This window comes from Rosa chinensis, chromosome 2, assembly GCF_002994745.2.
Source record: "Rosa chinensis cultivar Old Blush chromosome 2, RchiOBHm-V2, whole genome shotgun sequence".
Lineage (NCBI taxonomy): Eukaryota > Viridiplantae > Streptophyta > Magnoliopsida > Rosales > Rosaceae > Rosa > Rosa chinensis.
This window is the reverse complement of record NC_037089.1, coordinates 41,901,505-41,917,326: the sequence shown is the minus strand read 5'-3', so window position 1 is coordinate 41,917,326 and position 15,822 is coordinate 41,901,505. Positions and strand designations below refer to the sequence as shown.

At 37.4% G+C, this 15,822-nt stretch overlaps 1 protein-coding gene across 1 annotated transcript; it reads left to right on the top strand.

Annotated features, from left to right (window-relative positions):
* Positions 1-7,953: 7,953 nt before the first annotated feature.
* LOC112184296 (protein FAR1-RELATED SEQUENCE 5-like) lies at positions 7,954-15,194 on the top strand. The gene is made up of 6 exons (XM_024322563.1): positions 7,954-10,021; positions 10,218-10,333; positions 10,411-10,473; positions 10,573-10,662; positions 11,050-11,074; positions 14,959-15,194. The coding sequence occupies exons 1-6, from the start codon at positions 7,954-7,956 to the stop codon at positions 15,192-15,194; spliced, it is 2,598 nt and encodes an 865-aa protein (XP_024178331.1).
* Positions 15,195-15,822: the final 628 nt, after the last annotated feature.

The window sequence follows — 15,822 nt, the reverse complement described above, 5'->3', positions numbered from 1 at the left end:
AAGCCAACGATAATCAAATCAAGGTCTTTGTTCAGAAATCTAATTCATCAAACCATTCTTTAAGACCAAATAATAGTCTAATTAAAAATTAGGCATTATGCCTTCACAACTATCTTTGGAAAATAAAATGAATAAAGCAGATCAATCAAGATTGAGAGCATCCATTGACTTAGCAATTTCCTCTTTGCCATTGAAGTCTGCAATTATAAGGTTGACGTTTAGGTCATGACCTCCTTCTTCCATATAGTGAGCCTCTTGTTCTTTAGACTCTCTATACCTCCTGTAATTAGCTGCTACTCTGTTGTTTGCTTGGCAGTTCTTGTACCAATGCCCAATGAATCCACACCTATAGCATGGTTCATTGTCAACTCTTTCCTTTTGCATCTTGTTTCCATGATCCTCATGTCCCTTTCCACGTGGTGCATGGTTGCCACGTGGGTAGGGATTAGCACGTCTAAACCCCTTTACATTTGAGTTCTTTCCACCTTTCATTTTTCCATAATGAGCCTCGGGAATTTTCTTTGTCCCAGTGGCCTGACATTGTTGTTCAAGAGAATCTCATTATGTCTCTCAACCACTTGCAGTAGGCTTATCAACTTATTGAAGGTTGTGATTCTTTTGTTGTCATATTCCAACTGATACTGGTTCGCTAGTATAAAGGCTGAAGTAGGAAAGGTGGTAAGAGTCTTGTAGATCATATCATTTTCTGTGATTTCCCTTCCACAAAAATTAAGACGTGCCTTTAAGCGCTACATGTCCTTGTTGAATTCATTGACCTTTTTGTAGTCAAGCAAGCGGATTCCATTCCACTGAATAGCTAGTTCTGGGAGTAAAGTGTCATGAATGTTCCCAAAACGTCCCTTAAGGGCATCCCACAATTCTTTGGGTGTCTTCAACTGAAGGTACTCCCAGCGTAGGCTAGGATCAATATGTCGCCTCAGAAACATTAAGGCATCTGCTTTCACCTTATTAGATAGTTCATCATCTTTGGGGTCAGTAATGGTGGCAGTGTAGTCTTTTGCCACAAAGGCAGTTTCCATATCCGAAACCCAACGATGGTACTCAAGTTCTTCTGAGTCCAAGATGTCAAATTCAGGTCGAGTTGGATCAGCCATTTACATAAACAAGAGAGAAGATATAAATTACGCAGTCATAAAGACATCCACGTAAATTATTTTCCAAAATATGTGAATTAGATTTCAAGACCAAGATTCGTAATGGTCACATTTTTTTTCAATGCTACGTGAAAATGCATTATCACGGTAAGTATGTATGTATAATGCTCATGAATTTTCATTATCATGGCAAAGCGGATTATATATGTTGCATTCTAAAAATAAGCATAACACATTTAAACATAGCATATATAAGAAATAAACTACATGACATGCTCAAATTTCACACATATACAATAAATTATATACTACACATAATAATTAGCAATAATATATCATACATAAAATAAAATAAAAACAATAGCATAATATGAAGGCATGCTTAGGAATAATTATATGAGCGTAAATAAAATTCACAAAACATGCTCACAATTGCATAAATAATATATAATAAAATATATATGGCATGTTCAAAATAAAGTATAAACAATAGCATAACATGCTTAAATATAATTATGTAAAACATAAATAACAAGTCATGCTTAAAAGAATCAAAATTATCTAACTAAACATGCTCAAAAGTTCTAATTATAAATAATCAAATATATCATAGTATGAAATTAAATAAATAAAAGAGAACATACTTAGTTTGGAGAAAATAAAACAATCCTAGGGCACGCGCGTGTTGATGCAGGCTTGCGTAACGATGTTTTTTTTTTTCAGTAGTGGGCCGGAGTTTTTTTTTTTCTCTTTCTCTTTTTCTTATGTTTTTCTTTTCCTCTTTTTGTTTTTCTCTGGGCCGCAAGGCCTCTTTCTTATTCTTTTTTTTCTTCTGGGCCGCAGAGGCCTGTTTTTATTTTTGGGCCGAGTCTTTACTTTGGGCTGGGAAACACCTCTTTTTTTTAATTTATTTATTGTTAGGACGAGTCAACCCCCCCTTTTCTCTTTTTTTTTTGTTTTGTTTTGTTTATTTTTATTTTTTTTTTCAGATTTTGAGTCAACAGCCCAATTGGAGATGGCCGAATCGGGTCGAGGGTAGCAACTGGTCGTCCGGCTGCGTCGGTCTTCCGGAGCCGGGTTGCCGGTGCAGACGAGTGCAGTGACGTCGGAATCCGAAGAGGAATCCGGTCTGAGAAGTTGGGTCGTGCTATAGAGTCAAGATCGGGTCTGATGCTCGAGATCGGTGAGTCTCAAGGGCGATGCCGGTGGTCTTGGTCCTCTCTGTCAGAGACGGCGATCAAGGCGAGGCAGCGGCTAGGCGATCGGTGGACTGCTGGGATCAGAGGCGAGGTGCAGCAGCGCGAGTATAGGGAGCAGCGACAGAATCGAGGCTGGAGGGTGAGCGAAGGCGCGGTGATGTAGGCGATGGTCGCTGGCTGGGCTGCGCAGGCAAGGTGTCGATCTGCAAGGATCAGAGATCATGAACTGAGGCTGGTGAAGTGAGGACGGGGAGGATTTTTTTTTTTTTTTTTGAGATGGCGGTAGAAAAGAAGAAGTTTTTTTCTTTTTTTTTTCTCGACGAAAAGAAATTAGAAAGCTAGGATTTTTTCTTGGCTATTGGCTCTGAGCGTGCTTGTGATGCCCCGGAAATTCGTATTTATTTTCCGAGGATTTTCCGGAATTAATTTTATGTTTATTGGACGGTTTCGTGGCTCGTGGATGGAGCGGAAGTGTTTCGGACGAATTTTTATTTGAAAAGTATGACTTTAGGGGGGGTTCAAGGTTGACTGTTGATGCATTGGGATTCTCCAAAAACTTCCTTTACGAAAGTTGTAGAGCGCGTCGATACGAGTTCGTGGATATGTGGAACGCGGAAATCGGAGTTCGTATGTGAAAGTTATGGCCATTGGAAGGAATTTTCATTTTGGTATAAATAGAAGTTTCCCGAAGGAGAAACTTACTATTTTCATTTTTTTCCTTTTCCGGAAACTGATTTCCTTCTCTCTCTCCCGACCGGAAATCGCCTCAAAGCTTCAACCGGCGATTTCTTCCACCTCCGGCCACCAATCCTCACCAGACTTCTTCTCTCGGCTTCGCCTCGACCTTGCGCAGCTGCCAGTGGCAGCCTTGTGCCATCTCGTGGCCTGTAGCCACCGTGGGAAGCCCGACCCCGTTTGGTTCCAAAATCAAGTCAACGCCGATATCTCGAGTTTCCGGCTACCAATCTTCGGGATTCCTGGCTTGTTGAACTCGCCTTGAGCTGCTGAACAAACCTTACGAAGGATCGGGCCAAGTTGTTGAAGTTTTTACGTTGATTGGAGCTTCGCCGGTTTCTGGAAATTTTCCGTCCAAACCCAACTGTTCTAGGTAATTTTCGACCACTTCCTTTCGTTTTCAGACTTCGAGCTAGTTATGAAAGTTCACAAGCATGCTTAGATGAAGCTTTTTGATGTTGGGAGTTTTGTGAAATATTGAGTTTTGGCCGGCGGCGGTGCGCCTCCGCCTGTGGCGGTGTTCCAGCCATGTATGGGACTGTTTCTGGTATTATATGTCTTCTACTCGTCGATACGAGCGTTTCGATATATAATGTGCAAATTTTGGAGTTCGAATGGATTTGTTATGATTTTTGCCGTTTCATGTCGGTGAATTTATTCGATCCGTGAGGATTCGAGCGTCCGATCGACTTGTGGTTTGGTCACATCGATCATGGACATATTCCGGAGACTGTGGGAGGTCTCGGATGTGGTTTCGCCTCGATTGGCGCCACTTTGGGGATTTTAGTTCAAAACAGGGGTTTCAAACTTAAATCAAATGTGAATCGTTACTGATTGAGATCATTGGTGATTAGGTGCTTCTAAAGGTGAATTGGACGAGTTGTTAGTGATAGTGTTAGTTCGGTTCTGTATAGAAGACGCAGCGGGATTCTGAGGTGAGTAATCTCATGAAGTTCATTCACGAACGGGTTGACCCTATTGTTTTATGAGTTATTTAGTTAACTGCAAACTATAGTGGTATTAGTGGCATTCCTGAGTGAATGACTACATATTCTTGTGGGTGGATGAGTGAATTGAAGCAATAGGTATTGATGGGTTTCATTCTATTGTTTTGGGGCTTGACTTTTCGGGAAACATTTTGTGGGAATTGGGAATTTCTATTGTTTTGAAAAGTGTCAAGATTTGGTGTGAGTTGCTTTGATGTGATTTGAATGTTTTGATCTAACGACCGGGGGTCAGAAGATCTGAGAGTCACAGGTTGTGATTTCTCCTTTTGGTTTGAGTTAATGTTTTGATCTGATGACCGGGGAGGTCTGATGATTGGAGGTCACGGGGTGACATCTCCTTTTGTGTGAGTTGAGTAACTTTTGGGTCCTGAGTGACCATTTTGAAAGGTTTTGATCTGACGACCGGGGAGGTCTGAGGATTTGGGGTTGCTGGGAGTAACCTCAGGCATATATATCGGGACTTCACACCTTTGGCCGGGTTTGTGGATACGATCAGTTAGAGCTCTAGTCTGTTGCCATAGTACATCATGGGGGGTAGCGGGGAGCTATCTGATGCTCATGAGTACGTGTTTTTAAAAGGGAGTTTCGGGGATTCTTTCTTTTAAATGTCCTGGGAGGACTTGCTTATCATATTTAATTGTCAGAGTTTCAATTATTATGATTTTGTCACGGGGTGACTTGTGTTTATTTGAGAATGTGTTTTAAAAGGGAGTTTCGGGGATTCTTTCTTTTAAATGTCCTGGGAGGACTTGTTTATCATATTTAATTGTCAGAGTTTCAATTATTATGATTTTGTCACGGGGTGACTTGTGTTTATTTGAGAATGTGTTTTAAAAGGGAGTTTCGGGGATTCTTTCTTTTAAATGTCCTGGGAGGACTTGTTTATCATATTTAATTGTCAGAGTTTCAATTATTATGATTTTGTCACGGGGTGACTTGTGTTTATTTGAGAATGTGTTTTAAAAGGGAGTTTCGGGGATTCTTTCTTTTAATTGTCCTGGGAGGACTTGTTTATCATATTTAATTGTCAGAGTTTCAATTATTATGATTTTGTCACGGGGTGACTTGTGTTTATTTGAGAATGTGTTTTTAAAAGGGAGTTTCGGGGATTCTTTCTTTTAATTGTCCTGGGAGGACTTGTGTATCATATTTAATTGTCAGAGTTTTCAATTAATATGGCTTTGTCACGGGGTGACTTGTATTCGTTTCTTTTGGGAAAAGAATGTGCTGTTTTGGGAAAACAGGGTGTGTGTTTCTTTTACTAGTTGATGGGTTTCCTCGTTAGGCGAGTTGTGCATGTGTGGTCTTGAGTTACTCATACGGGCTTGCAAAAGCTTACCGGGTTTGTTGTGTGGCAACCCGGTGCACCATTCAAACGGTGTAGGGGTTAATCCTGCAGGTTAGGATAATCGTGCTGAAGCTGAGGTAGCGCCTTTGCAGCTTTACGGTAGGAAGAAAATTTTGTGACTTTACCGTTATTTGGACTTCCGTTGTAGTGAGCTCTGAGGAGCATTTACGTTTATCTTGTTGTTGACAATTTAATTTGTAAGCTTGTGTAATATATAACTCTATGGAGCGAGTGTATATTAACTTTGAGGGTTCAGGACATCAATATGTGTGTAAGTTTAAGAAAAAAAAAAAGATTTCAGGTATTTTGTATTGATGACTGGACGTTCACGCATATATAATTATGGGGTTATATATATCGATTTTCATGTGTGTAAAATCAGGGGCGTGACAGTGCTGATAACGTGTCAAAGTAAAAATGAGATAGAATTGGTCTACTCATTTCATTTCATAGTCCCTTTATATAGGGATAGAATTACAACGGAAATATTAATTACATTAAATACATTGAATGCTGATTGATCTATAATTGTGCTGATTGATGGTAATCGCTGATTTCTTGATTCTCTCTCCGTCAGTTGCTTTGACGAAAGCACATAATATGTTTTTCTTTCAACAATTTCCATTTTTTTTGGCTTGAAAAAGTATCATTTATTTTCTTTAATAGTTTTGTTTCAGTAACTGATTTTATAGAAAATTATAATAAATTACATATTACTTGCATTATATTAAAATGCGTAATTATTTTTATAACCAGCATTTTTATTTCAATAGTTGAGATCGACTTTTTCCATATTAGACATATTTTTTCATAGAGTTTTTGTCCATTTACTCTATTTCTAGATATTTTTTCCCACTTACCCCATTAAGTTTTTTTTAATTGTCTCTTACCCAAAATACTTTAGACCTGGTTTGGTTGGCGGAAAGTAAGCATCAGGAAAGGAAAATTGTTCCTTTCCTGTGTTTGGGACGCAAAAGGAAAGGAAATACTTTCCTGAAGCAAAGGAAAATAGGGGGGAAAATGGTTCCTTCCATACTCCAAAGGAATCACTTTCCCCCCTTCTTTCCTTGCATTTATTACTCACAACACATTATTTTATTCCATTAATTACATACTTTTTAACAACTTTCCGGATAACTTTCCTTACATTACCAAACATCGGAATGGAAAGTTCTTCGAAAATTTCATTTTCCTTCCCATGGGAAAAACAAAGGAACTACTTTCCTTTCGGCGAACCAAACGAGGAGAAATTTTTGTGTTCTACTGTAGAACCATGTCAGATTGCCGCATGGTCTGCCGCTCCAATACAATAACGCCGTGCGGATATTTTTGGACACCTCATATCATGATAACTTCACCTTATAATCTACTGTAGTAAACTAGACAAACGTGAAAAAAAAAAAAAAAAACTTCTAAACCTTCCGTTAGCAGCTTTCGTTAACCATACAGTCTCAAAGGAACCCTAGAGAAAAAAAAATCTCATCAACCAGAGAATTTGCTGCTACAATCTGTTATCTTTCTATAAAGATTGAACTTCCTCTCTCCAACAATGAGTAGAGATGCAGACGATGATCAAAATCAAGGTAAACAAAGCTGTTCAATCATGTTATTTTGAGTCTGATATGTATGTATTTGGTACAAGTTTATGAACTTACTTCTGTGTTTTTCGAGTTGGGTTCCAAAGCATTAAGTCAAAGTTTTCTTCTTTTATAGTAAGAGTTCATGTAATTCAGACTACTTGCTTCCGTTTTCTCTTCCACGTTCTACTGGCTTATGTTTTTTTTTCTCTCCCAAATTAGGTTTAATTTGTTGCTTCTGTTGTTGCCATAGCTTCTTGCTTTGCTCATCTTTTTTCTTTTCTTTTTTTTCCCGAATTGGGTTTAGTTTGTTGCTTCTGTTGTTGCAAGTTGCTGCCATAGCCTCTTGCTCTGCTCCTCTTTTTTTTTTTTTTTTTTCCCGAATTGGGTTTAATTTTTTGCTTCAGTTGTTGCAAGTTGCTGCCATAGCTTCTTGCTTTGCTGGTTTTTTTTTTCCTTTTTCTTTTTCTTCTCTTTTCCCCCAAGCTACATAGCTTCTTGCTTTGCTCATCTCTCCTACCCCCCCCCCCCCTCCTCCATCTTCCCTAGTTACTTCGCTGAGGCTCTTCAATTTATTAGTTTGGTGCGTCTTTCTTCCTATTGTTTTCTTGGTTTCTTTTAGGAGTTGTGCTCTAGAGCAAATTGACATCCCTCTATAATATAGATGATTGATTGGAGTGAATTACCAAATAATTTATTAGTCCCTGTTTACATACTTGCTTCAGTGTTTTTGCTCCGATTATTATGAACTACTTTCACATTGTCTGCACCCCAAGTTTGAAATACTATTCTTTAATATGATGGTGGAGTCCATATATTTATTGGCATGTTATGTTACTCATCTTGATTCGTGGTTCTATGTAATTTTTTGAGCAATTTCTTTGTTCTTTTACTACAGCTACATATTACACAGTATATATATATATATATATATATATATATATATATATATATACCAATTTATTAATTGACATGCCTACAGTAATTGACATGGAAGACGATGGAGAACATAGCATGGGAATTGCTTTGGGAAAAGATTCAATGTTTGTGAATCGTCAAGTTAGTAATGATGATGATTTGTATGGAGTGATTGTGAATAGTGAGGAAGAAGCATTTAACCTCTACTGTGAGTATGGTGCTAGAATGGGGTTTAGTGTTCGGATAATGCAGAGGAGGAAAACCAACAATATTGTGAAGCAAGTTAATTATTGTTGTTCAAAAGAAGGTTTTAAACTAGATAGTGATCCTTCGGAAGTGAAAAAGGAAGATAGGCTGGACACTAGAACTGGTTGCACAGCAAAAACTCGATTTGGATTGCAAGATAACAATTTATGGAAAGCGACTCTCTTTGTCCCTGAACACAACCATAAGCTTGCAGAGCCAGAAGAAGGACAATTTTTGCGCTCCAATCGAAAAGTTTCAAATGCTCATCAGGGGATGATTAAATCAATGAAAACCGCAGGTATGAGTACCATAAATACATATTCATATTTTGCAGAAGAAGTTGGGGGATCTCAAAATGTTGGATTTACAAAGACTGACTACTTCAATTTTGTAAGCAGAGAGAGAATGATTATGCTTGAAGCAGGGGATGCTCAAAGCTTGATCAATTTATTCAAGAGAAAGCAAATTGAAGATCCTATGTTTTTCTACATCGTGCAAGTGGATCAAGAAAATCGAATGACAAACTTTTTTTGGAGAGATGGGAAGTCAAAAATCGACTTTGAATGCTTTGGGGATGTAGTAGTATTTGATACTACTTACCGCACCAATAAGTATAACATGATTTGTGCTCCTTTCGTTGGGGTTAACCACCATTGGAAAAATGTGTTGTTTGGTTGTGCATTTTTGCTAGACGAGACGACTACTTCATTTATTTGGTTATTTGAGACATTCTTAGAAGCGATGGAAGGTAAGAAACCCAAGACTATCTTTACTGATCGATGTCAGGCAATGACAAATGCCATTGAGAAGGTCTTTCCTGAGACACGCCATCGGTTATGTTTGTGGCACATATCAAAGAATGCGGTACAAAACTTGAATTGGCTGTATAGAAACTCTGATTTTGGTGAGCTCTTCAAGAAGTTGCTATTTGGACGTGTGACAGAAGATGAATTTGAGTCTACTTGGGATGAAATAATACAGAAGTTTGACCTTGCAGGGAACACATGGCTCCAGACACTCTATGATCTTCGTGAAAAATGGTGTGCATTATTTAGCAATGATACATTTTCTGCCGGAATATTATCTACACAAAGAAGTGAGAGCATAAACAATGTGTTTACCCTCATGTCTACTAAAACACTGAGTCTCACTGAATTTGTGCATCATTATGATAAACAGGCAGAACAAATGCGTTCAAGTGAATTGGAAGAGACTTTTCGATGCAATAACAGAATACCTACTAGGGCTACAAAAAGTAGTGGAATTAAGAAGCAAGCTGGTATGGTCTACACTCGAAAAATTTATAATTTATTTGAGTTTGAGTTTATCGCTAGCTTGGCAGTGAAGATGGAGGAAGTTGGAAGTGATGGGACATTGCAGACATTTGAGCTTAATGAGGAGGGCCATAAAAGAGTATACATTGTCCAATTCAATTCTTCGAATCTGACCATCTCCTGTAGTTGTCAGATGTACGAATCTATGGGCTGGTTATGCCGTCATACTTTGAGGGTTTTGAATGTGAAAAATATTACTCAAATACCAACACAGTATATACTAAAGAGATGGATGAAGGATGCAAAGAAAGGAGTTGAGGCCAATAGTGTACCGGTAGAGGTCAAGGAGAAAACAACAGTGACATTGCGCAGGAATACTTTAATGCGAAAGGCTTATGGTATAATCAGTAAGGGAGCAGAGATAACTAGTGGCAGTGACATTGCGATGCAAAAACTAATAGAAGCAGAAGAATTAATTGCTAAGAATATGAAGAAGTTATCTGTTGCGGGAGTTCTTGAGGTTACTGGTGCTAATGCTTCTGCTAGTGGTGCTAACAAAAATGATACTACATTTGAGGAAACACCAGTACTCAATCCAGCAGGTGTGTGGCCAAAAGGCATGAGTAATAAAAGAAGAAAAGATGAAATGGAGAAGAAACAAAATAAAAAAGCACCGAAGGGCCAAGGTTCTAGTAAGTAATTTAACATTCTAAACATTTTATGAAATTATGAAATGCTTATCAGTTATAGTATGATCAATGCGTTTTTATTTATTGTTTTTATTATTTACCTATGTAGGAAAAGTCAAGCCACCGATCAATGAAGGGTCTTCACATACATCACTTCATGTAGTCCATAATTCAAGCTTGCCTCACCCATTTGTTGCATCGAATGATACAAATACCATTCACCAGGTACAATTTCAAAGATTTTTGTAATATTATTATTTTTAAGGACTTAGATTCTTAATTAAGTTCTGGTCAATATGCAGCAATTTCCAACTATGAGCTTGCCAACAACTAATGGTTATGCTCATTACGGTCTATATAATCAGGTAAGTTCAATTTTAGTTAAGTTCATAATTAATGTTTCGTGTTTTATTCTATTTTATTTCTATTATAATCTATCTTTACACATGTTGTTGTATCTATAGAATCCTACTTCTATGTTGCCATTTTCTCAACTCAATTTAACATATGCAAATATGCATCAAGGGGGTAACTATATCACACAGTTGAATCAGGTATAGATCATACCTTCGTTGTCAAAGTATTACTCATAATCAATATTATCCACTTCATTTTTTTTTTCATTACAGAATTCATCTACAAGGATTGCTGCAAACAATCTAACTAATCAAATTCCTCGATCGAGGCAGGTTTGAATAATATATTTTTAAGTATGAACAAACTGTTTTTATTTTTGTTAATAATAAATTGTTTCTATTGTATGATTCTTATTCAAATAGTTAGGAGCAACAGTCCGATAGAGGAAAGGAAGTCTAATAATATATATCATTGTCAGGTAATGCATACAAAAGTAAAACAGGTTTTTTTTTTTTTTTTTACTTTACTTTTTAGTGTATATAGTGCAATAATTTTAACTCGTTTCAAATATGAAATTTTTGCAGCTGTTCTACGAATTTGCTGATATGGGTATGCTATGATACTCTTTAGGGGAGAAGACTTTTGATATGCTACCGGTGGAGAAAAAACAACCAATAATAGTAGTTTGGAGATTGGCTTATATCTTGCTAAATATGCTTTTCAATAATGATCAAAATTTGGATTGTTATGTTATACTAATGAAGAGTATAAAGTGTGTTTGTTTGGGATTCTGGTATTTGTTTTATTAAAGTATAATGCTTAGTTGAAATGAGTTTAGTTATGCAACTTATGCTTAGTAGAATCCTATTTCTATCCTTTCGATTCACGTCCGATCCATGATCCCCTTCTCTCTTTTTTTGAGATAAGTGTCTCTGTCTCTGATGATTGTTTATTGCTAATCTGTTCCATTAATTACCTTGAAAAAAAAAAACATTACAAATATGTACACAGTCCACTACAAAATATGTGGTAGTCTTGCTCAATACAAGCAAAATACGTGAATAGAACACATGGATCAATCACTAAGCTTCTGTATATTTTAGGCAATCAACCATAAATTGAGTCACAAAGAGCAAGCTCGATATATATCATTATCTATCCCATTACAAATTGCATCATAAATTTCTTTTCACCAGCAGTGAGCACAGACTTGAGCCAGTTGAGCATCCTTTTTCCTTATTGCTTCTGCAATTTTAGGTCTGCAAGGCTGAAACCTGCAAAACAGCTTTGGCTATGGTTAAGCATCTAAGTCAACATTGATAAGAGAGCATTAGGATTAGTACCTCTCCCATGTAGGCAGTTGGTCATGAATCAATATTTTCATTAACAAGTGAACAATTAATGAACTCAAACATTTATAGATGCAGGTGAATAAGAACTAAAATGAACATGGATTTCATACCTTTTTTTTTTTTTTTTTCGGGCAACACATGCTTTGTAAAATTCAAAAAGAACACCATAAATTTTGTATTACGGTATAGCAAGTGTTCGATGCATAACACCAACTAATCTATTACATTGTGAGGGTGAATATCACATTGCACTTGCATTAGCAATTTTCAAAGTAGGCAATTGACCATTTAATAAAAATTGGTATGCATCAGATGTTAGTTGGAACTTGTACTTCAGATAATCAACCAGTAGCCTTCAGATGGCAACACAAAATCAAAGAGATAGCTTTACAAAATTCAAGAGGAACACCATAAATTTTGTTTTGCTCAATCAAATTGATAAAACAAACCCACACTAATGTAGGCCTAATATCTAATTACAGAAAATAAATATAGCTAAGATTCTGTCTCCAGTTTCTTTGCTTTGGTAGAGCTGTAGAATCCAGTGATATTTAGCTGCACACCTTTTGATTTTGGTGGTGTTTTTGGCATTACACGGGCTTTTCTTTAAACAAAATACTAACTACTCATGACTTGAAAGACTGAACATATTTAATCAGTGACTAGAGGCTTGAATGGATATGAACTTAACTCAGTAAAACAATGTTTCGGGACTCACGAGCACTACATTAGTTGCCAACTAAGATAACATTTGAAAGTTCTGAGGCTGCATATACATGAATGGTGATCATTATCAAAATTCTTGTGAACATAAATTTCTCAAGAGTCGAGTCCTAGCTTTGACGGCTCCATTGCTGAAGACTTTTCAGTAATCTTACCTATCTCACTCTTTCATATATAACTAAGCTTTAGTTTCACTTACTTCCTATAAATCCAGAGCATGAACAAACAGCCAATTTCAATGCCCAAAACGAAATGAGATGCAATTTACCCATTAATTTCAATTTCATGAATTGAAAAATCAAATCACAGATTTATATGAAAAGCTAAAAATAGCATTTGCTAAAGAGAAGATGGTACCTGAGGTGATTGGGTGTAGCTGTTGGTGTGCCTCCGTCTGACTACTACTCTATACTTCTATAGCATACTCCTCACTTGGGTGTCGAAATCAAATCCCAGAAATGAAATACTCAAGAAGAGAGATCTATACAAGTTTAATCAGTTTCATATTCTATTATAGAACTAATCGAAATCATTCAATAGAATGATACTCACCTTTGTCATGGTGGGCTTGATTGCTCGATCCTTGCAAATTTTGTTTCCTCTTTCTATTTCTGTGAATTTGGTTCTCCCATTCTCTCTGTGTCTATAAGGATCGGGGTTGGAAGTACGGATGTAAAACTAAAGCTTAAGAACACTTCGGACCCAGCAGTCTCATCCATTGAATCACCCATCTAAGCACATAATCTACCCAAAAGAGAATTGATAAAACTGAAGGGGAAAATCGCAGGGTTAGCACGAAGATTGTAGAGGATGAATATACTTTCAGTTTAGAACGAAGATTGTAGAGGATGAATATACTTTCAGTTTTTTTATTTTGATAGTGTTTGCTTGCATCAGTTAACGGTAATAGTTAACGTTTCGTTTAAGATTATTTTTTTCCCACGTTGTGTAGTTTTACTGTAGTAAGATGAAGAGTAAACTTGCTATGATATGAGGTGTAAAAAATATTCACATGGCGTTATTGTATTGGAGCGGCAGACCATGTGGCAATCTGACATGGTTCTACAGTAGGACACAAAAATTTCTCCCAAACGAGGCCTAAGGAGGTCTTCCTTTATACTTCACTAAGATTTTTTTTTTAATACCATTTTACCCTCACCTTTGTTACATAGAGAGAGAGAGAGAGAGAGAGAGAGAGAGAGAGAGAGAGAGAGAGAGAGAATGGAAGAGAAAGAAACCATAGGGGACTTCGCCGGAGCCCTGTCACCGGCCGCCGGAATCCGGTCACCGACCGTCAGAATTCGGTCACCTACTGCCAGAATCTGACCAACTTTGGCAGGATTCTGGTCACCGGCCGCCGCCCACCGAATTTTTCTGAAAACCGCTATTGCCCCCAATAGACATCTATTTCCCCCCAATAGACATCTATTGGGGGGGCAATAGACGTCTATTGCCTCCCAATAGAATCTTCAGTATTGCCCCCCAATAGACGTCTATTGCCCTAATAGGCGTATATTGCCCCCCAATAGACGTATATTGTCTCCCAATAGAACTTTCAGTCTAGTGCCCCTAATAGACGTATATTGTCTCCCAATAGAACTTTCAGTCTAGTGCCCCTAATAGACGTCTATTGCCCCCTAATAGACGTCTATCAGCCATGTATTACCCCCCAATAGACGTCTATTGCCCTCTAATAGAACTTTCAATCACCGAAATTAAAACTAATCTCCCTAAATTTAGACAAATAAAACTTTAATTAAAGAAAAAAAAACGAGAATATTACATAAATTCAAACTTCTATTGGGGAGGAATAGAAGTTGCTCCCCAATAGACTTCTATTGCCCCCTAATAGAATATATTTTTTATCTTTCTTTCCTTTCACCCTCATTTTACCCAAAAAAAAAAAAAGACTTCAACACCCATGTCAAGAGCTGGATATTAAATGTCCAGTGGGTAATAATGAGACTAACAATCGACCTTGGAAGGTGGAAACAACCAGGTAATGCAAACTAATTTATATTAGAAGTTTAGAACACTAGAGAAGTGGCTTTGGCCGCAGACTCACTTAAATAGAACGAAGAAAAAAAACTTTGATTTAAACCTCACGGGATTGCATCTGGGTTGGATGATTATGGGGTTTTTAAACACCTTTAAGAAAATACAATACTGGTCCATACCACTCCTCCCATAAAAAAAATAAATAAATAAATAAAATAAAAAAAAGCAACAAATCATTCATGTCTGCAAACTCAAGTCCAGAAATTTGAATTTCTAATAAAACCCAACATAGATGCTAACAGTATACTCCCTACAAAACTAATAAACCCCCAACAAGGAGAACCCAGTAAAATATGAACAAGCTTAGCGATAAAACTAACAACAAGACTTAATTGATAAATCAAATTGATGAAATCCCAGGTCTTGAGGGTCAGCTCCTCCTCGTCGGATGGCTTCGCCTTGCAGAGCATACATATGCCATCGTCGTCGCAGGGCCGTTGGCTAACGTGCACCATGGCCTGGGATACGAGCTTGTACTTTGCCCTACCACCATCAGAATAGCCGGAACGAGAAGTGGAGAATGCCGGGTCAGAGAGACTGATCCGGTTCCAGTGACTAAGAACCTCAACTCATTTATAAAGAGCTTTGAGGAATAGATTTCCGGAGGCGGGGATGAACTCCGATTAATAATCCTTGAGGACGATGATGACGGCTACTGAGCCAGCAAGTCGCCAATCAGAGATTGATGTAGACCCAGTTTATGAAGAGAGAGAGAGAGAGAGAAAGAAAAGGTGGAGATCGGGGAGAGAGAGATGAGAGAGTGGCATGTAATTTATTAATTAAATTGAGAGCAGAATAGTACTTTTATTTTAAATTGTGTTAGTGGGAATAAAAATCTGTTGTTGGGGTAAGTGGGATAACTTTGGCTCATTTTGGGGCTTTTGGTCAAGGACCATTTTTCATATAATGTAAAGTTCAAAGAAAAAATATGAAAGAGAGCTTCTATTCATACCTCCAAAATTAATATTTGGATCTCTCTCTTTTTCCAAGTGATAGTTGTCTTAGTCAATTCATGTCAAATTATCAATATAGACACAAGATGGGGGAAAAAGAGTCTTGGCTACTCATTCAACTTATCGAACAAAAAGTTTTGATCATTGAAATTGAGAAATTCAGAGAAACGTGGATCCATGGTTTATGAAATTCACAAAATTGAAGGAAACCCAATTCGATTTAGGTGAAATTAATTAAGAGAAAATTGATGCAAGTTGGGTTGAAGAGTTA

Excerpts from the sequence above, each read along its gene's own strand:
- LOC112184296 (XM_024322563.1), top strand. The coding sequence starts at position 7,954 with ATGCCTACAGTAATTGACATGGAAGACGATGGAGAACATAGCATGGGA. Across the intron at positions 10,474-10,572 it reads ATTACGGTCTATATAATCAG|AATCCTACTTCTATGTTGCC; the intron begins GTAAGTTCAATT and ends TTGTATCTATAG. Across the intron at positions 10,663-11,049 it reads ATATCACACAGTTGAATCAG|CTGTTCTACGAATTTGCTGA; the intron begins GTATAGATCATA and ends AAATTTTTGCAG.